Consider the following 24,143-nt stretch of genomic DNA (forward strand, 5'->3'; position numbering starts at 1 on the left):
TACATGAATTAGAGTAGGACGACTCCATTCGTGCGGTGATTTTATTAGAATGATTTATTAGCTGCAAAATGTGTTGCATGCAAGTGTGTTTTAGTTGTTAGTGCGTCTCTTTCGTATACAAGTAACGGTGTCAATACAGTGATTTTTTAAACAACATTGCAGAGAAATAATAATAAAAAAGGAAAACAAATCTGCTCCTATCCGCAAAACTGTGACGCTTTTGAAAGGATTGCCCCAAGATTATGTAAGGCTACGGCAGAAATCCGAACAACAGGGACAACGTTATTCCTAGAAACAAAGCCTCGCCCTTGAACTTGACAGCACTGCTCTCAATGCAATCTTTCTTGTCGTCTTCATCCAAGCGGGCGAATATTCTGCACGGTCCACCACTTCCGCCAGTGATGAAGATCGGTGCAGCGTACAGTGTGAATCCTTTTGCAGGCAGCTTGTCCATGTGGGCGACATTTTCCAGGCCAGGGATGTTTTCCTTGTAGAGAATCTGATGAGATTCGTAAATCTTTGACTGACCGTAATCTATGGAAGGTGTGTCGATTCCCACCATCTTAATCTTACGATTTTTGACCAACCAACGAGAGGCGTTAGGGTGTATTCCTGTGAACAGAAACATCCTCTGGTAAAGATACATAACTCTTTAAAGCACGAACGATGTCTTTGATTTGATAAGAGTAACGCACTAAATGTATTAGGTTTTAGTCTAACTAGAAGGTTGCAAAGGTAGCTTATCAGATCGTAGGTATCAGGTATAGAAGAAGCTACTTTTTTATAAACAATTATTGGATGAGATTTTTAATAATAATAGGGGTAGAGGTTATCAGCCGAAGCCGAAGGCTGAGACTGATAACCCTTACCGAGACCTTGATTGTTCTGGATATCACAAAAACCCACTCTAATAATTGTTTTATTATACATTGAACGAAAAAAAAAATGGAAGTCATGTTTTTGCTTCTTCACTGACGGCAAGCAACACAAAGCGCGCAAAGTCGCAAAGCGACTTCGTTCAGTCAGAAATAAAAAAAAAAAAAAAAAAAGAAAAATCTCTGTTGCTCTTTACACCCTGCTGTAAGAAAGCATATGTCTCGATGCTGACTTTATTTTAACTGGTTGCTCGGAAATGTCGTTTATGCTGTCGTGAGTAAATAATCCCTCGGCATCCACACTCCTACCGTGGTGTAATAGGCACAGGTGGTAGAGGTGAACGGAATACTCCTCGGAGTTTTTATTCTTATAACACATTTCAGAAACGTTTTACATTTTCGGCTAGATATTCCTTAACTTGCTCTACAACATGATCTGTGTTTTCTTCGTTACGACCTCACTTGACGTCACAGGACGTCATTACTTCTGCCATCTTGGTTTCGCGCCGTCTTGGATTTCACGATTTTCTCAGTAAGGCAGAAAATAACTTAAATAAAAGGAAAATTACTGGAAATAATAGCATGCAAAAAATAAAAATGCTGCCGTGAAGCTCAAAGAAACTGGAGAAATGAAGAATTCTGTCAGGAGCCATAATCGGGGACGGAGACCGTAAGTCTTGGGATCCGCGCGCACCTATGATATGGGACAATTTTTCTATTTTTAGAACAAATTGCGCCATCCTGACGTCATATATCCGGGCGGATCCACGCACGTGTCGGGGATTCTCGCGTGGATGTTGTCACGTTGCATGATCAAATGGTGAGAGTTGCGAGATTCTCTTGCAGATTTTTCACAGCGATGGCAGGGAATAAGGCAAGGAATTAGATCCAGGGCTCTTATATGTAGTTTTATGCTCTGAGCTGATGGAAAAGGTGGGTTTTTCAGGGTTGAAAACAAGACTTCAATTTCGCACTGTGAATGAATATTATGTGCTCGCGCTAGATGAACGCGCAAGCTTTTACGTTTGTTCTGTAAAGAAAAGCTAGGAAAGAAAACTCTTTACTCTGGTATCGAGTTAATTTGGGAGTTTCCCGAAACAATGCTTAATCATAACCAAACCCTGTTTTTGATAGTTTCTTATTGCTTCTGTTTGTTTGGCAAGTTTGCAAAAGTTTTTCGAAGGAAAGTCTGACGCGTACATAAGTAGCTCCTTTGCATAGTGCAGCGCGTGCACGTTCAAATCCGAGTCGGTGTTGTCAATTGTCAACAAATCTTGACAAAGATTTCTTTCGTTGTCTTTTGCGCTGAGATGCTGCAACAATTTTCACCAACGCCAGAAGGCTACTAACATCATGTGTATTTCTTTAACATAGTGAAATTTTACACTGCAAAAATAAAATATAAAATAAAATAGAGTTTTGATAACTCAACCAACGAAATCGAAATCGTTTTTCGAGTTGATAAAAGAAAACGTCATCGTAACTTTGCTGATTATTTCTGCTGTATTCACATATTTTCAGCTAAGCTTTTAATATGTTCTCAAACATTTATCAACCTTAAACATATTTAAAAACTAGAGATATGATATGAGTTCGATGTACGTTTTCACACGAAAGTGGGGAAGTCCAGTTTGTCATGTTTTACTGACTGTACAAAACACGCATCGGCGGGTGCTCTTATTCATCGACAACAGACAATTTATTGGATGTTTACACACAAAAAAAATTGAGCAGCATCTACAGACATAAACTTTATTGTCACTTATTGGGCCTTGATGAAGCATCAAGCGTTACTTACAATTCAGGCGAAACTCAAACTTGCAATGACTTTGTTTTACTTTTCGATCAAGATAGACCTGGCGAAATCCTCGCAAGCGTGTGGCATAGAGGAGGGAAACTTTGAAGTCCTGAAACTGTGCTATATCCAAATATATCCAACTGGTTTTTTGCTGTGTTATGGAAAAGCTGTTATTCTTCAACATATGTGAAACTTAGAGTGGAGTAATGTGAAGCTCTTGTAAAAGAAGCAGCGGAACACAACTTGGTCAGCGATATAACGCGGGACATAACTAAATTCGGCACTGTCTTACTTCACCCAAACTGGAGCAGCTTACGACGAAAATACTGAAGCAAAATTCCAACAGACATGAACGTATTGATTTGTGGGCCAAAATCATCAAACATTTCGGGAATTTTGGACTCCATTTCCCCGCGCTATATCCGCAAAAATCCACGCAGCATGTAAACGCGTGTGCCGCACATGATGGCGCAATTTGTTCTAAAAATAGAAAAATTGTCCCATATCATAGGGACAGCCCCAATACTAGAAATAGCGCGCGCTTACGAAGTTTGGCTGCCATGCCCTTTTGAAAATTGCATAAAACCTTGGGGGATGTGACATTCCCCTTCCCCCTCTCCCTTACGCCCTTACGGTTTATAGAGAGCCTTGACATTATGACTTAAACACGACTGGGTATCTCAAAGAATCTCATTACGCGCATAAATGTGTATGCACGTTCAACTTCTTAATCAGTTTTTCGACGATAGCAAGCAACATATGACACGAATGCTTTAAGACCCTACCTGGGAAATGCAGCAATGAAGCGTTTGCTGTGTCCGTTCCCATATACGTTTTCCTGTCTGGCCAAAATCGTGCCCAGTCGCTAAATACCAGCAATATCACATCATCCGGGATCTTTCCGTGTATTTCTTCCCATGCTTGCAAATCACTGGGTGTTAATTCGGCATCAGCATTCTATTACAAAGTTAATAAATATTATGATTCACTGTGCTCAACTCTGAATCAGATCTGAAATGAACCTGAACTGCGGTACTTAGTGCAGAACATCTATGTCCCAACAGGCTGTGGTCGTTTGTGTCATCACCAAAATTTATCGAAACTTCTATCCGGCTACCATTTGGAAGTCCACGATACACGGTCTCCGGCTCACTCTGATCGGCTGATAATCGATCTGAAGAAATACTACGTGCATTTTAAAAATAATGAGCATCTTGATTGCAGATAAGGGGTCGTCGTAAGTGGCTAGCCTAAGCTCTTCCCAAGTTGCGCGATGACCTCCGGGAAAGACTCCCATACAAAAAGAACGGGGCTGCTCGTCATACCTTTTATGGGTTAAAAAAGGGTGTTCAACGTGAAAAGGTCCACAACGGGAGCTTTCGCGGTACCTTTTAGGGTATTGTGTCGAAAAACACACGACAGGGGATATATGAAAATCAACTTTACGTCTCGCATACGGCTGGCGCGCCTGAAATTTGAATCGACCAATCAGGATTCAACAGGCGGGAAAAACGTTACTGTCCTGACGTAAATGGCAGTTAAGAGGAAAGACGTTTCTCACCAGAGATGGCATTGAATATTCACAAACGAGCAGGGATTTGCAATTCCATAAACCATATCAGATTGCAAAAAAGTAAAAAATATGGAACTTTTGTATCTCCAAGCTTATAATTTGGCGTCAAAAACGGGTCGCCGACGTCCGGCATGGCAATTCGCTCGTAGTTCGTTGAGTGTCGCTAGGTAGGATAATAATTGTGTTATTTTGAACAAAATATGCTGTTCCTCATCAAAATAAACCCGGAATTCTCAAGTTAACTATTAGAAGTGGCCAAAGCAACTTAAGCATTGCCTATTTTTTGTTAGCTGGGAAGAAAAAGGCTATTATCGTGTCGTTTCGGTAGGACAGCTCTGTTATGACTGCCGCTCGTATTGCGGGCGAAGCCGCCGTATGCAAAGCGAGTTGAAGGTATTCGAAGCGATCGCCTTTATCACTATAAAAAACTTACGAAAGTGTCACTTAATGTGATTTTTTCTAGAGTTGGTACCTCGTAGAGGTGGAAAAAAAATTCCAGCCATTACCACAAAACAGGATATTGGTACCACTTTGGGGTTCTTTTCAAAATTTTCGACGACCCTTCCCTTATATGGGAGTAGCCCCCCCCCCCCGGTGATGACAACTGCTTCTTGGGTTTGTTCCTATGTTTATTTTAGCAATTCATCCTTTTCTTCATTTTGCCATTGTAGACCGTGTGGGAGCCTTAAAATTTGATTGGAATGTATATGGGAATATATTTTTTTCTTTGCAAATGTTCTCTTTTTCCTTAGACATTATTTTACCTGGGCAGCTTTGGAGGATATGTCGATCTTGATGGCAGGTCCGATGAGGCGATCAAGAGGAATTTCATCTGTCGTCCATTTCCCAAAAGAAAGATGTCTAGGTGCATCTAAATGAGTGCCTCCGTGCTCGGGGGCACCGAAGGAATACATTAGGAGGTAAAATCCACCGGGTTGATAGCCATCAAACATTGTGGTTAGATTGAACGTTGGAAGACCGGGCCAGTAGAGAGTCTCATTGTTAAATGGGTGAGAAAGTTCAATCCATGCCGGCCTTGCCATTAGTCCCGGAACCCAGATGAGTGCACACAACGCCAATCGGACCAGGATGGTTTCCATGTTTCCTGCCAGAAAAATATGAAAACGTGAATTGGAACAAACAATATAGATAACTAGTAAAACAGACTATTTAGCTATCTAACACGTTATTGGTATCTTTACATTAAAAGCAGCGTTGTGAGTAGTCTAATTCCTTCTGGTAATTAGTTAGTTTACATCTATAAGGTGACCTCACACATCATATTTGTTTACAAAAGTTCCTTCTACAAAACGTTCAAAACCTGTAAAAGAAGCCACCCTTGCGGTAAGACTAATCGATCCGGGGGTACTCCTCAATGTTTTTTTGTGGGGATGTACGGCCGAACCTTAAAACTTGTACCCTATTTCAGACCAAAATCTGTCATTTTCCATAACCCATTTCAGACTTGAGCAAAAAGAAAATCGATACTCCATTTCAGACCTCTAAAATTAGGGGTCTCCTCAATATGACCACCGCTAACCAGGAATGGCTTTTATTTGCGTAAACATTTGACTAACGCTCAGAATTTGCTAATATTGTTACGGAAGAAAACTAGCCTCATGTAAACAAAATACGCGATGCCAAGCCAGAGTGAAAAACATACGCTATTTCAGACCAAAATGGTCAAAACCCATACCCTTTTGGGTCGCACATGCCTATATAGTCTATATAAAGGAACATCATCCCCGGGGACTTATCTATGGAAGTGCAGACCGTGGAACGTAAGGAAAGGCGGAACCTGGAGAAATGACTGTTTTCATGGTAACTACTCGACTCAGCTACTGACTTGTTTGAGGATATCAATAGAGTCTGGGAACGCTGCGTGACATCCCAAAAAAACGGCTGCGGAGGAGACTGCAAATGCCTCGGTGCCATTTTAGAATATTGATATTTCGAACCTGGCCTATTGGCTATTATAAAATAACTGAGCTACTATGCGCGCTGTCATTGGTCGATAGGTGTGTTTAGATGAGAGTATGTAAACACGGTTGTGACGTCGAAGATTCGCGCGTATTTTTGAGAATTGTTTTATAAAAGCAATAAGGCACTTTTTCCGTGTTTACACAGCCTCATATAAACACTCGGGAGTTGGGAGAATTCTCGAAAGTTATGCAAAGCTTCGACGACGTCTCGGGTTTGCATAACTGTCTCGAATTCTCCGAACCCTCCTCGTGTTTAGATGAGGCTATGCAAACACGGAAAAAGTGTTCTATTGCTTAAATCTAACTAACCTTGATTTGTTAAAGCTGCCAAGCCACTAATTTTATTCTAAAGAATTTATGCCTATTTTTGTGGACTGGTTTTGAGTTAGCCTGCGAGAGCATCCGATATTTTCTGCGCGTAACTCGAGCCGAAGGAAAAGCTTGAAAACCGGGCACTCTCGCAGGCTAATGCTGAGCCATAGAACGTCGCGTACAATTGCTAAAATAGATTACATCACCAGAGACCCTCTTCATGACTCAGACAAGAATTACAGTCCTAATAATATACATGAAAAAATCACTCGACTCTGATTGGCTGAGAGCAGTGCAATTCAAGTGTAACACCAGTGCAAAAAGTGTAACACCAGTGCAAATTACACATCGTAATTCTGGATTATGATTGGCTGAAAGACAATAGGAAATTTTCGAAGCCAATGATATTACGTAAAATGATAAGGAAAATTTTGTGCGGAAACTTTGAAAAAAGGTTTCTCGAATGAGAAAAAATGACTTCAAGAAAGGTCTTCCGGCACTTCCTCCACCCAAATGTTTTCATGTTTATATTATTAATAAGTAATAATACGGTTTTTCTCGTTCAATTTGGAATTAATTTGCACTTGTGAGTTTTTCAAAATGCTGAAATTGCACTCGCCGAAGCGGCTCGTGCAATTTCAGTTTTTTGAAAAACTCACTCATGCAAATTAATTCCAAATTGAACGAGAAAAACCGTATTATTACTTATACAAAAATTACAAAAATTACAGTCCGGGATTACAGTGTGGTAACAGGTTTTGAATGACCACGCTTTATTCCCGGAGGGCGGGAGGGGGGGGGGGTATATAGGTATGTGCGGCCCAAAGGGTATGGTTTTTCAGCCGTTTTGGTCATAAATACGGTACCCGGGGGATTCTGGCCATTTTGGTCATAAGTAGGGTATCCATTCTGGCCATTTTGGTCATAAATAGGGTATCCATTCTGGCCATTTTGGTCATAAATAGGGTATGGTATGGTTTTGCACTCTAGTCTTGGGGCATGTTTTTCAGAAGAGGCTACTTTTTCATGATCTGAACCGATAAGACCATCAGCAAAAGCCTTTCATAAATTATGTTTAGGGCAACTGCGCTTGCCGCAACGGTCACAAATAGGGTATCGAATTTTCTGGTCAGGTCATAAATAGGGTAGGGAAAATCGCAATTTTTGGTCATAAATAGGATAAGGGTTTTGGGAAGCGGGCCGCACAGCCCCCACCCATTTTTTTCTGAGAATACTCCCTTGGGGTTATATTCTAGACCAGAAAATCAGGTGAAATAGGAAAGACTGGTGGTCTAGGTTTTTGATACCACTGCTGCTGTTGGTAGTTTGAAACGGTCAAAACAGATTTAAGAGATCCAGAAAAGAGCCTAGACGTCACAAATTGTACGCGGATCTCGCCGAACCGCAGTGATGACAGATAACAAAACCTTCAAGAATTGGAAGTCGAGAAATTCTAGCGCGGGGGGGTTGCAACTAGCCATTTTAATTTTTCACTTAGAAACGTATTACCCTTGCTCTTTGCCCAGGTCTTGAAGAGAAGACCTATTTCAAGAAATTCTCAAATGACCCGAAGACCCGAGCCGTTCACTCTGACGAATACGATAGAACAGGGCACATTATAACTCCCCAGACGATACCAAATGACAGAATTAGGTGTACCCAGGGACCCAGATTTAAATAAATCCATTCATCCGAGCACATGAACAAACCTTTGACTGTGAGCAGACCTCAATGTATTTCATTACGCTCGAAAGTAACGATAACGCATACTAATTTTGTCTTGGTCTCCCTCTGCCTCATCGAACGCGAAAAATCGAGTTTTTTCGTTGACAAGTGTTCAAATTTTGGCCCCACGAAGATATTTTTGCAGGGGCGACTGACGTTTTTGTCGCGACTCAAGTTGAGGAGGTCATTGGCGGTTAAGGACTTTTTCTCAACTCAACACATTTGTTTGTGAAGACTCCTGTGCTGTCAACTCGGTCGCGTTTAACGACAAATATAAGGAGTGTTACGTCATAATGAATGAAACAACTGTTAAATATTCTTATAATTTAATATGACTTCTTCTTTGCTATTCTGTAGCTTCTCAAAAACTACAACATTCAAAATGGCAGTCCAATAGACACATTCCAAAACGAGCACGTATAATTATTGCATATATTACAAAAACCTTACCGAGTTATGCAGACCTATGTAGTTCGGCAAGGCAAATGGCAAGATTTGGGGTAGACTACGAGTAGTCCCTCTTTCGCTTAGTCTTTCGTGCGTAACGCAAAAAACTGTGAGAAAATAATGGCCGCGCGAAATCCTGGGGGCGAGAAGCGCGTGAAAGGAGGGACTACCGCCTAAGCCAGGGAGTTTGAATTATGCGTTGCTCTCACAACGCAAAATATGATTGGCTTATGTTAGGAGCGTTGAAAGCGCGTTGTCAACATTCGAGATACGTATGACATCTTGCAGGAATCTTTATCTTGCTTTCCGACAATGGAAAGCTTTGGAAACGGAGCAAATCGAAGCGTTGGAATCACGCTTCCCAAGCCGTGATGTTCTTGCGACTCTGTTAGGTTGTGTCCTGGTGTATCGGTACACAGAGGGAATAATCATTGTACTCCTTTTCTCACGAACCTTTGTTTAGCTGTTGAACATTGTTTGGTCTTTTGTATCGGTTCTTGTGAACCGGTACACGAGGACAGAACCCTCTGTCAACGGGCTTTGAAAAGATCTAAATTTATCAAGTGTTTTGTTTGGCAAAGCTTTCCGCCTCGAACCCGACTGCGAGCGTGTTAGTGATTTCGCCGCTTTCCACTGCTATTGGCAAACATGTCACCTCAGTTGGATGATCTTCTAGGTCAAATACATATTAAATCAGGAGCCATAATCGGGGACGGAGACCGCAAGTCTTGGGATCCGCGCGCACCTATGATACGGGACAATTTTTCTATTTTTAGAACAAATTGCGCCATCCTGACGTCATACATCCGCGCGGATCCACGCACATGTCGTGAGCTCTCGCGTGGATGTTGTCACGTTGCCTGATCAAATGGTGAGAGTGGTGAGATTCTCTTGCAGATTTTTCACTGCGATGGCAGGGAATAAGGCAGGGAATAAGAACCAGGGCGCTTATATGTAGTTTTATGCTCTGAGCTAATGGAAAATGTAAGTTTTTCAGGGTCGCAAGCCAAACTGCAATTTCGCGCTGTGAATGAATAATATTTGCTCGCGCTAGTTGTACGCGTAAGCTTTTGCGTTTACTTCTTCTTCTTCCTGGGCGACTCACCTCCTTCAATTCTGAAGATTCTAGTGAGCGTATAAATAAAAAAACTACAAATTAAAATAAGGCTAAAATGCTGTAATAAAAACTAAATAAAAGTTATGTAAAGAAAAGTTATGTAAGAAAACTCTTTACTCTAGTTCTGGTATCGAGTTAATTTGTGAGTTTCCAAAACAATGCTTAATCATAACCAAACCCTGTTTTTGATAGTTTCTTATTGTTTCTGTTTGTTTGGTGAGTTTGCAAAAGTTTTTGAAAGGAAAGTCTCGTTTGCATAGTGCAGCGCGTGCACTTCAAATCCGAGTCGGTGTTTTCAATTGTCAACAAATCTTGACAAAGATTTCTTTCGTTGTCTTTTGTGCCGAGATGCTGCAACAATTTTCACCAACGCCAAAAGGCTACTAACATCATGTGTGTTTCTATAACATAGTAAAATTTTACACTGCGAAAATAAAATAGACAAGGAGTTTTGATAATTCAACCAACAAAATCGAAATCGTTATTCGAGTTGATTAAGAAAGCGTCATCGTAACTTTGCTTATTATTTCTGCTGTATTCACTTATTTTCAGTTAAGCTTTTAATATGTTCTCAAACATTTATCAACCTTAAACACATTTAAAAACTAGAGATATGGTATGAGTTCGATGTAGGTTTTCACACGAAAGTGGGGAAGTCCAATTTGTCATGTTTTGCTGATTGTACAAAACACGCATCGGCGGGCGCTCTTATTCGTCGACAACAGACAATTCATTGGATTTTTACACACAAAAAACTAAGCAGCATATACACACATAAACTTTACTGTCACTTATTAGGCCTTGATAAAACATCAAGCTTTGCTTACACTCTAGGCGAATATCAAACTTGCAATTATTATTATTTTTTTACTTTTCGGTCGAGATAGAGTTTGCGAAATCCTCGCAAGCGTGTGGCAAGAGAAGGGAAACTTTGAAGTCCTGAAACTCTGCTATATCCAAATATATCTAACTAGTTTTTTTGCTGTGGTTTGGAAAAGTTGTTAATCTTCAACATATGTGAAACTTAGAGTGGAGTAATGTGGAGCTCTTGTAAAAGAAGCAGCAGAACACAACTTGGTCCGTGATATAAAGTGGTACATAACTAAATTCCACACTGTCTTACTTCACTCAAACTGGAGCAGCTTACGACAAAAATATTGACATCCCAGTAAAATTCCAACAGACATGCACGCATTAAGTTGTGGGCCAAAAGCATCAACCATTTCGGGAATTTCGGACGCCATTTCCCCACGCGACATCCGCAAAAATCCTCGCAGCATGTACGCGCGTGTGTCGCACGGAAATGGCGCAATTTGTTCTAAAAATAGAAAAATTGTTCTATATCATGGGGACAACCCCAATACTAGAAATGGCGCGCGCTTACGGTCTCCGTCCCCGATTATGGCTCCTGATTAAATGTAAATTCTTGGTTGAAACTCTGCCTTTGAAGATTTCGCAATAACTTTTAAATTTACACCCACAGACGCAGCAAAAATCGTTACAAGATACCTCCTTCGCTGTCTTCTTTTTAAAACTTCTTTGGCATTTTCACTGAACGAAGATATACATAACTTCTCACGGCATGTTTTTGCCTCGCTACTTGAAGAGTAGCGTAGAGCGATCTCTCGGGGTTATTAACAACAGGCGATAATAAGAGGACATCAACATAAGAAATCTTACACGAAAAATATCACTCGGCCGTAAAAGGTCAAATTCTCTGGTGTTAGGCGGTAGTCCCTCCTTTCGCGCGGCCATTTTTTTCTCCCGGTTTTCTTTCTCGTCACGCACGACGGACTAAGCGAAAGAGGGACTGCTTGTTGTCTACATTTAGGGGCACGACAAGAATTTACCGATTCTACTAGTCAAAGAATTAATAAGGTCATAACTCAGAGATCTTTTACCGTCAAGAAGTCAACACCCCATGTATATCGAAACACAAAGCAATTATAATATTCCTCACCAGATCGCAGCCACACAAATCCCTAATCCACGATTATAGCGAGGCATTAATGCGAAGAAAGAGCGGGTTAGTTTCATCAAGGCAAGGCGACGACCAATCAGATAGGATTTGTTTCTTTATTTCTTTACTTCTTTCCTGACCTGCTGGCTTTCTTGTGAGTGATTCATTTGAATGTCGGGTACAATGATAAGATCTTTTTCTGCTAAAGAATGCAAATGTATTCATGAACAGCCCTTATACATGAGAAGCGCATCATATTTTGCTGCCCTCTTCCAAACTCTGTATTTCCAAGATACCAGTTGTGAGTTTCTCTAAATTTTGAGCCCGAGAGGCCGTCGACTTGCAAAATTAATTGCTGAAAATCGCGCTAAAATGCTCACTAGAGCGATTCTTCCATACTTCTCTCCAAAGAAGCAGAGCATGGAATGAATGGTTTGTTTGCCTGGGTCACTCTGGGACTTAAAATTTTCAGACGACATCTGTGCGCGACGCTAATGTAATAATTATTACATATCTTTTTTGTTATCATACAGTATCAGCTTTGTAAAATCAGACATTTTCCTAAGTTTAGCAGGTTCTGCGGTCTGCAGTTTCATAGATTAGTTTTACCCTTCACTCGCGCGTGGCGTATAATTTAGTGTATAATTGCTTTTGGAACCGAAAACTCCAGTTACTGTTGTCCATGTAGTTCTCGGTACTCAAGAGTGTAACGGACCTTTCTTGAAAAAGAGTGCCCCGTTTAACTCTTATTCTCCTCTAAGTATTGTTGTCGGTTAGCTACCCCGCGTTGTTTCAGCATTCAGAGCTCGCTTGATCCCGTTCGCTACAGTGGAATCCCGATGTTTCGAACCTCCAAGGGAAACGAAAATCGATTGGTTCGAAAAATCGTATGGTTCGAGAAAAAATTACAGTGTTCCACTGAGGAGAGGGAACGACTTTTGGTTCGAGTTATCGGGAGGTTCGAAAAATTGAGGGTTTGAGAAATTGGAAGTCCACTGTATACTGTGCAGAAACCTATCGCTTCATAACAACTGCCGATCGAAACAGCTTTCACACGAAGAAAATTAGCATGAGGCTTCACGTAGATATTATATCAGAGCACTAGCTGCCTCCTTAAGAATCTTAAAATACGGTAAATTGTTTCAACTTACCCGTTCTCAGTTGTTAGAAAGTGAATCGCCTAATACCAAAACTCTAGTAAGTATTTACGTCGAGGTATGTTCCAGCTGAACTGGCGTTAATTTATGTGAAAGTCTGCATATTCACGACATAATTATATCACGTCCCATATCACATATTCACAACATTCATCGTTCTCGTCATGCTTGACTTCCGGCCAACAGAAAGAAAACACGTCCCGTCACGATACGCAGACGTTTTTAATAGGGCAAATTTCTGGATAAAACCTCTCAGAATCGTTCAAGTGTCCATAGGAAAAACAGTGGAAACCAAAAATGGCCTATTAGCACTAGGCTCTAGTAATTTGTTTAACAATCGAAAGTGCGCGACCCAATAAATTATGCATCAGTCAAGTCCAGTCGTGCCCATCCCACCCCGGGCCAACTCCCGGGTTATGCTGGCAAGCGACATTCCTTTGCAGAGGTTGTTTGAGATTTATCCCTGAATTGAGCTGAGGAGCACTTGTTCTTGTTCTTGTTTCATTTTTTTGCCATTTATAAATATATTTACAACATATCAACGTATAAGGCAAGGAAGCCCAGGGAAAATAAGGCTTATGTCAGGACTACCTGAGAAAGTAGACTTTGGATTTCCTCATTGTGGAACGAATATGCCGGGAAAAGTCCGGCCTTAACATAACTTGTTCCACCTCTAAGAATAAGTTGATTGTGACATCTCTGTCCTTGCATGGACCACAACTGAAAAGGACAACACAAAGATTTGCTCACTCTCATAGTGTTCTTCTTCACATTTAAAAATGCTCAGGGCTTTTCTGACTTCAAGCGACTTCATTTACTTACTTACCATTTCATATCTGTTTGTTTTGCAATTTCCAGGGTAGGTAATATTCCATACACTCTGAAGCGTCGTCGCCTATGCATATCTTGCCTGTCGTTTATTATTTAATGACCGAATTCCTTGGGGTGACGACAAATAAGTGGGTCAAACGCCCTGGGGTTCAAATGCCCCGGGATGAGAGCTAAAAACAAGGGAAGCTATTTGTTTTCTTTTTAAAAGGCAGAGCAATTGATCCTAACATATAAGTTTTTTTTCCTGTCACTATGTTATTTCACCATTTTATTTTAACTCATTTACATTGTCAATCATTTTAGTTTACGTTTTTCAAGTATTACGTAAATGCCGTGATCACTAGTCCCTTCCAATGTACAATTCGCATTGTCCCTGAAGAAGGCTTGTTTGGCTAGCTGAAATACAGTACACCCAATTTAAAAATTACCCTAAGTTATATCTTTAGTTAGTGGTAGTATTTTAATCCTAGCTCTAGTTTTCAATAAACCTTAATTTTAGTCTTATGGGAGCTCAGTCACGGTGTTTTGTCTTTTTTTTTGGCCACGTACAAAATATCCTTTAAATGGGAGGCGTGAAACCTGAAAATAATAGCTTACTAAGATAGAAAAACATCAAAGAGATAATAATAAACCATAAAGGAACAAGGATGGTCAAGGATGGCGAAGATTGACACGGATTGCAAACGACGAATTTGAAAAATTTTGGCTAAACTTTTCAAAATGTCAAACCGTGACTGAGCTCCTTTAAGCTTTTATCACTTCTGTATTTTAGGCAGTTAATGTATATTTTAGACTTTCATTTTTTAGAGGACCCTCCAGAAAACCATCTCTAGGTGAATGAAGGCCTCCTCTTAAAAATTAATTAATTAATTATTATTATTATTATTATTAGTATTGCCTCTGCTTTTATATTTTTTTCATTGTGAGAAAGTTGCAACCTAGTCTAATCTGAACTAATTTTCTTGTTATCAGCATGATTTTTAGTTAAATAAAATATTCGCTTATGTGTAGTGACTTAAAACTTGATATTAAACTCGTTATATTGATTAGAAATTTAGTAAAACGTTTTGAAAGGCTTTTAACCTAAGTAACTTGGGACATGTTAAAACCGCTTTCTATTTCCTACCACTACTGCCCACCAAGATAATACAAAGTCAAGAAATGCCTTATAACAAGTGCTTTGATGTTCTTGGTGTCAGTGCGAATACAGCAAAGTTCAGTAGCTCGTTTTCCCACCTATTTTGTTTCTCTCTCTCTTTTTTTTTTCTCAAAGCATTTCATGAATTATGTAGAGAGCTACCTGTACGCTACAGTAAGGAAAGATAATATGATTATGTCGGCTGATTACATAATTAGAGCGTGAAGGAGTACGTGTTTATTCCAATTATTTGATCCGAACGCATAGCTCAGAGTTTGTGGGTACGGTAATGTAGAGGACTTTCCAAAGAAATTCAATTTACCTTTAATGCTACGTTTTTTGCGGGAACGTTATTCCACGAACGACAATAGGCGCAGAAAGACTGCGTTGAAACAATCTTTAAATTCACAAGCATATTTCAAATGTTGGTCAGCATTAACATACGAGTAGTCTCAGAAACGGTGCCACATAATTTTAAGCCAATTTTCTAAAGAACGAAAAAAAAAAGTAAAGTAAAGTAAAGTAAAACTTTATTTAAACAGGGTAGTCCGTTCAGCTCAAAGGCTGGTATCCACAGGGCCCTGTATGAATAGCATCAGGTTAAAAATACAAATTTATGTACACAGATTAAAACTCTATAACTATACGTTAAAAACTAAAACTACGTTGAAAATCTAACTGACAATGCTAAAATGCTAAGAGAACCTCTAAAACTGACCTCAAACAAGAGCGTTGAAAGGCAATAATGCTTCCGACAGCTTAAGTTCTACGTTATGGTTTGCAGGTCAGCTCTTACTCTAGGACGTATCTGTGATTGTAACTTTGGTCACTAATGAGCCCGCTAAACACGGATAATCGTTTGAACTGGTGTTTGAGTGAGGTACAATAAAAGACCATTAAAGTGGGGCTGTGAATTTCGCATCGTTGTTAGTAGACACTCCTGCAATAATTTCTTTGTTGCGCTGTGGAAAGAAGCAATAATTAACCAGCCATGGTTCTGCACGCAGTATGCGAGAATCTATTCCCGGATATACCAACCGGTTTGCAGTATTAGGACAAGGAACGGGGAATATTTTAAAATAAAGTTTAACAAAAAGTTTCGCTACGTTAACTCTCGTGCGCTATTCTTTTTTACAAAACCTATATGTTACGTTTTTCATTCGCCTCGTTGTTCTCGACTCCTTCTTAGTTTTTAGGTTATTTTACACCGTTATTTCCCGAGAAACTCACTACTGCTTCGAGTAATCTTCCATTCCTAGTCGGGTGCCTCAGTAAACCAAACGAATCTTCTTCGTTAGAGCGTGTTTATAAGAGACCTGATTTTGCCTGTGTTTCTGTATGCGTTGATTTTATGATCACTTTTTAAGAGCTTGAACTGATTAAGATGTAACTTCGTTTCCGTTGCGGGCCAAATTGCCTGCGTCGGTGTTTGAAGCGAGGCTCTCACCAGGAGCATGCCCCTCGCATGAAGATCCACTGGACAATGATACCGCTGACGCGTCATAGTAAGGTTGATCTTCATCTAGCTGGTCCATGTCAAGATAAGGAACTTCTCTTTGCATCCAGTCATCTAGATCTTGGCACAGCTCGGTAAAGGTTGGCCGCGAATCAGGATTGGCTGCCCAGCAACGCCTCATCAATTCATAGCTGTTGATAAAGGCACATGGGAAATAAGGACCCAATAACACAATTTAATTTGAATATCTGAAATAAGCTGTTTTACTCAAACTACAGGCCCTGAAAAAACAAACAAACAAATAAACAAACGAACGAATAAACAAACAAACAAAAAATAAACAAACGAACGAATAAACAAACAAACACACAAACAAACGAACGAAGAAACAAAAAACAACAAACAGATACGTCTCCTGTACTTCGTATTCTAAACTGACAAATGCCCTTCACGGCTTTAATTTTTAGATGCACCCTTGAACAAAAAGAGAAGAGATGTCCTCAGATGATTTTTTATGTGGTATATTTTTATGCCGATTTACGGCCGGAACAGCCTATTGGTCAGCCTTGATATTTTGAAATACAAATTGAAATATTATGAAAACCTGATCTCATTATCATTCCATCCTTTTTCTTTTTGAGAAATAATCTATTTAACTGATTAACTCATCCTATCTTCTCCCCCACCAATGTGACTTACAACTCTTCTGAGCATGTATCTGGTTTTTCCATTCTGTATCCTCTTCTCAGTAGTCTCAAGAGTTCTCTGTTTTTTATCCCGGGGTACGGGAACCCTCCTAAAAAATGAAATTCATTTCATTTGTTATAACTCCTCGCCCAGTAAAATCTTCTCTTGGTAACATATATTCTTTATATACCCTAAAATTCTTTTCATATGTTCCCCCCCGCGTTTATAACCTACCCCCACCCCGCGGTTGTTCATCGTTATGCGTGCATACGAGATAAATGCCCATCAGGCCGGCGCGTATCTCCAGTTACAGTAGCACGACGCGACTAGGGGTATTTCAACTCAACCTAGATGGGATGCTTATCCATGACATCCATGTTACTACATAGCATCAAATTCGCCGGTACCCATTTATACACCTGGGTGGAGGGAGAGGCACTTTGAGAGTTAAGTGCCTTGTCTAAGAACACAGCACAATGGTCCCAGCCAGGGCACAGACCCCTCCCCGAACTGCTCAATCTGGAGTCGAGTTCACTAAACTGTAAGGCCAGAACATTAAAATACTTACCGAGGGTGGCTATCTCCCAGAGAAGAACGCCATATGACCACCTAACCACAAAATATAGACATTTATCTTTTTGACGTATTTTTGAAATTCACTCTTATTGAGTGACCTGGTTCTCTAGACCTGGTTTTCTAGACTTGTACTAAGATAGGCTAATTGTATGAACAGGAGTGCAATTAAGAATTTACAGAAAGAGTGATATTTGAAACTCTCTACAAATTGTGCTAGCCTTTAGGCGAGTGACTTTTTTAAATGCAACGAGCTGTTGAAATCCTTAATTGCTCTAGCTTTTTCATATTATTTCTTATCTATAATAAGACTCAGAAAATTACGAACACTCCCGCGTTAATTTGCAGTTTTTTTTTAAAATTAACGATCACAATGAAGCCAGCCGATCACAATGAAGTCATTTTACATTTTTGCATCATTTAACCAAGTTATCTGAAAAATCTCGCAAAGGCGCCTTGATAGTAACTACAAGTTAACCGTAAATTTTACAATAACTGCAGAAATTCTAGCGCGCTCATTGGCTAATTTTCATCGTCGATAAGAGGACAGACACATGAATTTATAATTAATGCGATGTTGTTATTGTAGATTGCTATATTGTGTGGATCCGGGGGACTGCCATATAAAAAGGTCGGGGATGCTCTTGCTTAATTTGTCCCTGAGAAGATACCACTTTATTCCGAAAAAGAGCCCGCGCTACTAGACCGGAGTCGAGAGACCGGCGGAAATCGAGCCTAAATATGGAAATAAGAGCCTTTTCTATGTTAATTTTTTCGAGTGCACAATAAAAGACACTTCCATTTTTTAAAAAAAATAGTTGTATTTCGTCATGTACACTCTAAGCGACACCAAAATCGTCGATTTTATACCCCAAAGCGAGACGACGAGCATCCTCGACCTTTTGATATGGGAGTTTCCTCGCCCCTCCGGGTTCGTGGATCCACAGCCACTTTAACAGTGTTATGAACTTCATGATCAATAACAGGATAGACGCATGGAAACTGACGCCAATTTCGTAACTTGCTGATACACTTACACGTCACTCTTTGTGGTAAAAACACCGTTATTTATGGCTTCAGGTGACATCCACTTCACAGGAAGCTTATTGTGTTGACCTGTCATGTGATACACATTCTCTCCCAGCGTGCTCCGCGCCAAGCCAAAATCAGCGACTTTGACAAGTTTGTCGTCACAGAGTAAGACATTGCGAGCGGCGAGATCCCGATGAACGATGCCCTTTGCGGATAAGTATTGCTAAACAAGAGAAATATGGTTAATCACTGTGGACAAAGGAAAACTTGCCTTCGCTAACAGTGTAAGGACGTTTTTCAAAATCGGCCAACTAACTGAACACCAACATTGTCAACAATAATAGACCAATTTCGATATATCAAAATTCAGCCTAAAATAAAAGATCTCAGCACGGGGCGCTGGGGAACAACTACCGAGTTTGTGGGGTTTATTTCCCAGAGCCTCGTGCTAAGGTCTATTGTTTTAGGCTGAATTTTAATATATCGAAATTGGTCTAAGCCCTATTGGGCAGTTGTCTTTATAGTGAACAGAAAGAATAAAAGGTGGCCTGGAACATGCCTCGTTCTTAAAAAAAGGCAATCTCGAACAGTCCCCTGAGGCTCCAAAGGAACACAGGGGTCCGAAAAACATGACCTGACTAGTAGAGTAAATTAATTGATATTGTAATGCCTGAACACTTAATTGAACGAGTGATTACACTAATAAAATTAAAAGGATCAAATCTTTTTTAACTTACCATTCCCTGTGCTATTTGCCAGGAGAAGGACATCATGTCCTGCGGGGTTAAAGAATCGTTTTCATCGTCTCCTACATCTTTTTCTTCATCTCTCGAGGACTGGGCGCTGCTAATTCTCACGTCAATACTGCTATCCGTCTTCTGGAGAGCGGCGTTAACTTCGCCAATGTCGTTTACACCAGGCTCACGATGCTGCAGGTATTACGGAGAAGGTCGACTTGAAATAAATTATTCCACAATCGGGTATACTAATGACGTTAAAAATAACATGCCTTCTCTAGATTAGGAGAATTTCTTACATGTACCTCGATGAAAGGGAATCTTTACGAATGGCTACATTTTAGTTGTTATAATGAAAATACCAAGTGAAGTCTATCTTACAATGCCTGTACTATCCTTGCTGATTGCTCTTGGTGTTTCTGGCGTGCTTTCTCGTATCTGCACGTATTCGATATCGGTGTTTTTTATCTGGAAATCAGAGGGCGAAGAGGATTACAATACCTTACAAGTCATCTGTTAAGTTATGGTTGTTTAGCTTGGGTAAATAGTCTATCATCATTCGTGACACGTTTAAATATTTTGGTTAAACGTGGACGACATAAACTTGGCGAGGTGTACTGTGAAACCCTACCTAATAACTACCACATCGCTTACTGGGCCACGCCTTTATGTGTTTTGGCTCGAACAAAATCTAAGAGATTATGATCACATTCATATTCTCTTGCAAAAGCTCAGTCGATCTCTTATCTAAAAGGGTTTCTAATTTGAGATGAACTATTCGATACTACCAACGAACACTCTTTGGAATATCTAACCTCTATTTTATTGACAATTTTGATATGGTAACACGAGCTCTCGAAATGCTTGATGAGGTAAATAGATGAAAAGCAAATGAAAATACAAATAAAATTGTCATTTTCCACTGTTTCAATAGTGTTCTTATGTACATGTAGTAAAGGAGTCAGGGTCGTCTAATGAAGTTTACAACTGTGATTATATCATTTAAAATAGATAAGTAGGAACCGATTAATTTGAGCTATTTAGTCGGAGCACACGCGTGCATCTTTTTTTGGAGCTCGTACTTCAACAACTTCAGCTTATTTATTTCATTCAGAAAGAGCGCAAGCATTTATTCGTCATGTTGCTTGAATTCAGGGTACACAAATGCGTTCACCTTTTTTCTTCGTTCTCTGAGGTAAGAAAGCAGGTCTCCTTTTGCTGCATACTCCACGACGAGGAAATTTGGCGAGGACTTGGTACAACAGCCAATCAAATTCACGATGTTCTTGTGTGAACCAACCGCTTTCATAAGGGTAATCTCTTCCAAGAAATCATTCAGTTGGTCTGGAGTGGCATTGTCTGAAAGGTTTAAGCAAGAGGACCTTGATACAATATAGCTAAGTCGTACTATCATGTGCTTAAGTTCAACTAACCCAATTTCTTTCGCTTGTATAAGTTTCCTTGTTTTTCTGATCAACACTACGTAAAAATGATTGTTGTTGTTGTATTCGTTAATTTTCTATGAATTTTCAAAGTCCGTAAAATTGGCCTTTTCCGCGGCTACGACCGAGGAATAGCGAAGAATGGGACGAGTTAGCCTGTGACGTCAGTGAAGGACTAACAATGGGCGTTTTCCATTTACAAAAAAATTTCGGAAAATTTCTATTGGAAATTTCCGTTTGGGAAAAGCGCGTTCTATTTGTGACAAGTCCCATCCGTTCACAGGTCTCTCTCTGTCGCTTCTCCCAATCTCTCGAATTCGTCGCTTTCCCGCCAAACAAATGCTTATTATCGGCATATGTGGTTATGAGAAGTCTGACATCTGCATCCTTCCATCTTTCTAGGTTTACAATAGTAGAAACTTCACCTGTGAACGAAGAATTACAAAAGAACTTTTCAGAGTTGTTCACGCAACATTTTACGCGGGAAACGTGCACCTACAAGAAAAGCTTCGAACGAGCAAGAATTTCTACCTACCACTTTTGTATGCAGCACATTCGTGCTGCAATAAATTTTCTAGATCTGGCACTAGAACGTGGCAGGCAGAGCACTCGTAGTAGCCCTGAAAGTCTGTTTGCAAAAAGCTTCCAGAAAACTGACGCTGATCAGCCGCCATTTTTGTTGAGACACGAGGGAGCCCAGGGAGGCCTGGCTGTTTAAAAGACCGCGAAAGGCATGGAACTGGTGATAAAGACGAGAAATCTGTAAATGGAACACAAATTTTCCATTGGGAAGTTTCCACCGGGAAAATGGGACTACCTTTTCAGGAATTCTGTTTATTCCGGAAAATTTCTAGTGGAACGAACCAACAAGTCGTGTTCCATTTACATCCCAACCGGAATTTCCGGAAGTTTTTGGTAAATGGAAAACGCTCAATGTTTTGCTTGTGAGAAGAATATATGCGAACATGCGATAGTGTGATTCAAAATCTTTGCAGAATGCAAGGAAGATGTGTTGTTGGAGGCAGTAGCAGTACAGTATGCTTGGGAGGGAGCAATCCTGTTCATTCAATAGCTCATTCTCAAGGACACTAGTCTAGAAGCCAAAAAAAGTAAAGACCATAGTTACTATGTAAAGACGAAAGAAATGTGCTGACTTGTGCAAGGACGGACCGAAAGAGGGAGCCATCGAGGAGTTCTTCGATCTCGGATTCGTCGCTACTGTAAAAACCAAGAGATTTTCATGGCCTGTATATTCTTCTCCAGCTTCTAGTGCGAAGCTCGACATTGTCGAATCTGGGATAAGCTGGGAGCCATCTGACTATTCAATTCAAACGAACCCCAGAGTTCCAGACCAAAACAATGGCAACTAGGTGAGATAATTATACGGCAAATTAAACGCATCGAGTTTTTTGGTCCTCGAAATAGAGAGTTTTCTAAACTAATTGTCAACAACAAGGCGGTTAAGATTAGTGAGGCTTCGAATCGCAGAACTAGCTTTGTAGTTTTGGGTTTTGTATACAACCACACGCACGAGGTCTACAATCGGCAGCTGAGTTTCTCAAAGGCCCTTCAGCATACACAATTGTTTTGTTCTTTGAGCAACGAAATATATCCAGGTTACAAACTTAAAACGAATCAAGCATTGACCGAGTATATAAGGAGAGTAAAAAAAACCATTAATTTAGATTCGACTTTACCAACGGAGATTGTAGCGCTAAAAGGAAAATGCCCTTGTTTTCGTCTGAAACGCAACACTCAGGTTATTAGCGTAAAAAGAGTTTTAAAACAAAAACAAACAAACAAACCAAAAAATGAAGGAGAAATGTATTCATTTAACTGATACCATACTAAACCTTCTGCCACGATCTTTGATTACTAGTACGAAAAATGCAAATTTGTGTAACTCGCAATGTTTATGTTCATATACACTAATTGACTTCGTATACATACATACGGTCGGTCGAAGCCAAAAGACGAATTTTTCCGCGTTTTTGAATAGTTAGCGGAAAGGGGTTCGGTAGAGTACTTAAAAAAGTGTTTTATGTAGATTAGTCCTCTTGGTGTTCTCGCCGTGAGACGTCCAGGTTAGCGCCGGATAGCGAATGGTGTGACATATTTTCTGTTGTTGCTTCGCACGGGTTTAGTGGTGTTAGGGAATTTCAGTTTAACCTGGGAGTTTACCTAACCTTCTGATGTTGTTTGGCGATTGTGACGATTAGTAATGGTAATAGGACTGAGTAGAGTCCAATTCGGTCTGTAATCGTGCGAGTGGTAGCAAAATCGGACGACCGCGCAGCGGGAGACTGATTTGTTTATCACCAGTATTAGTAAAGACCGAATTGGACGACACGAAGTCTTATTACCAATTAATCATAAAAATTACAATTTCGGAGAAAAGAAGAATACCAAGGTATGAAAGAAAGGGAAAATTTGCATAAAAAGACTGACAAAGGAGGCGTAAATTGTTTAATGTCGCTCTGAATTGACCACAGTCAAAATGGATTTGCTGGTTGCTAAGTGATGAGCGAAAACAAGTCTCAGTCAAAAACGCAACCATGCATGAAAAACGCACAACTGCGCAGAACAACTTATCAGAATTTCGTAAAAATCAACCCGAACGCTAAACAGGGCAGTTTTTCTTGCGAAGGACAATGTTTTTGAGCTGAGTCGATCGACAGTTCACTTCAAGCTATAAAATAATCAGAGTCAGAGTCAATGATGATTCTTCGTTTCCTTGGCTTTTCAGGACGAGGACTAGACTTTCTCTTAAGTTGTTGGTGTTGAACACACAACTGTTAAAAATTTGAAATGGCGCCGGCAGAGGCTGTTTAGTGGCCATGCTGTACATGGACGACGGCATACCGGTGAATCCTGCCACATTCGCTGATGAAGAAACCTTGGTTTAAACTGATTGGAAATGCTGGTCGAACATTCTCTTTCATGCATGCAGCTGATAGATTTGCTGAAGCTGTAGGCACCGAACTGTGCGAAGGAAAACGACTTGTTGATGAAGCAGATGTTGAAGAAATCGCAGATGTCGAGCTGGATTGTGCTGACACGTATCCGCTAGCGATGTGAGATAATTCTCGTCTTTCACTGACATTTATTTCATCATAATCTTCCAAGGAGGATTCCCGAGCATGTCCTGTGACCTGGATAATCTTGTGACGAGGATGACCAGCATTCTTAAGATTGGCAACGACGGTTTTTCGCGTTGAGTGATTTGTGATCTTCTTGTTGGACTTGGGGGGCAAACAGCTGGCTAAAGACTTCATTATGTGCCTAATTCTGTGCTGTCCCA

At 40.2% G+C, this 24,143-nt stretch overlaps 3 protein-coding genes across 6 annotated transcripts in view; all 3 read right to left on the reverse strand.

Annotated features, from left to right (window-relative positions):
* Nucleotides 1–242: 242 nt before the first annotated feature.
* Nucleotides 243–13,055, reverse strand: LOC145488895 (isatin hydrolase-like). Of its 4 annotated transcripts, XM_081467726.1 has the most exons (5): nucleotides 12,941–13,055; nucleotides 11,790–11,991; nucleotides 5,011–5,351; nucleotides 3,459–3,630; nucleotides 243–612 (listed from the first exon to the last, which is right to left on the reverse strand). In XM_081467726.1, the coding sequence occupies exons 3-5, from the start codon at nucleotides 5,344–5,346 to the stop codon at nucleotides 251–253; spliced, it is 870 nt and encodes a 289-aa protein (XP_081323852.1). In that variant the 5' UTR covers nucleotides 5,347–5,351; nucleotides 11,790–11,991; nucleotides 12,941–13,055; the 3' UTR covers nucleotides 243–250. The 4 variants fall into 4 exon arrangements, with proteins under 4 accessions (XP_081323852.1, XP_081323850.1, XP_081323849.1 ...); XM_081467724.1 differs by lacking the exon at nucleotides 11,790–11,991; XM_081467723.1 differs by having other exon boundaries at nucleotides 11,790–13,055.
* A 2,373-nt stretch (nucleotides 13,056–15,428) lies between these two features.
* LOC145491436 (fibroblast growth factor receptor 2-like) overlaps nucleotides 15,429–24,143 on the reverse strand; it is a 14,269-nt gene continuing 5,554 nt past the window's right edge. The window contains exons 3-9 of the mRNA XM_081470628.1: nucleotides 20,575–20,759; nucleotides 19,782–19,868; nucleotides 19,401–19,592; nucleotides 18,669–18,886; nucleotides 17,627–17,667; nucleotides 17,071–17,167; nucleotides 15,429–16,562 (exon numbers count right to left, since the gene is read on the reverse strand). Coding sequence (XP_081326754.1) covers nucleotides 16,295–16,562; nucleotides 17,071–17,167; nucleotides 17,627–17,667; nucleotides 18,669–18,886; nucleotides 19,401–19,592; nucleotides 19,782–19,868; nucleotides 20,575–20,759 — 1,088 coding nt within the window. The 3' untranslated portion in view covers nucleotides 15,429–16,294. The remainder of the gene's footprint in view (nucleotides 16,563–17,070; nucleotides 17,168–17,626; nucleotides 17,668–18,668; nucleotides 18,887–19,400; nucleotides 19,593–19,781; nucleotides 19,869–20,574; nucleotides 20,760–24,143) is intronic.
* Nucleotides 23,311–24,143, reverse strand: part of LOC145490909 (uncharacterized) — a 1,137-nt gene continuing 304 nt past the window's right edge. Inside the window, exon 1 of the mRNA XM_081470026.1 lies at nucleotides 23,311–24,143. This exon is cut by the window's right edge and continues 304 nt beyond it. Within this exon, the coding sequence (XP_081326152.1) occupies nucleotides 23,671–24,143 (473 nt within the window). The 3' untranslated portion in view covers nucleotides 23,311–23,670.

Source organism: Orbicella franksi, chromosome 6, assembly GCF_964199315.1.
Source record: "Orbicella franksi chromosome 6, jaOrbFran1.1, whole genome shotgun sequence".
Taxonomy (NCBI): Eukaryota; Metazoa; Cnidaria; class Anthozoa; order Scleractinia; family Merulinidae; genus Orbicella; species Orbicella franksi.

What these genes read in the sequence shown, in the direction of transcription:
- LOC145488895 (XM_081467724.1), bottom strand. Translation starts at nt 5,346, where the DNA reads ATGGAAACCATCCTGGTCCGATTGGCGTTGTGTGCACTCATCTGGGTT. An exon ending in TATCCTCCAAAGCTGCCCAG is followed by an intron (nt 3,631 to 5,010) that starts GTAAAATAATGT and finishes ACTTTGTAATAG; the next exon opens with AATGCTGATGCCGAATTAAC. An exon ending in TTCATTGCTGCATTTCCCAG is followed by an intron (nt 613 to 3,458) that starts GTAGGGTCTTAA and finishes TTCTGTTCACAG; the next exon opens with GAATACACCCTAACGCCTCT.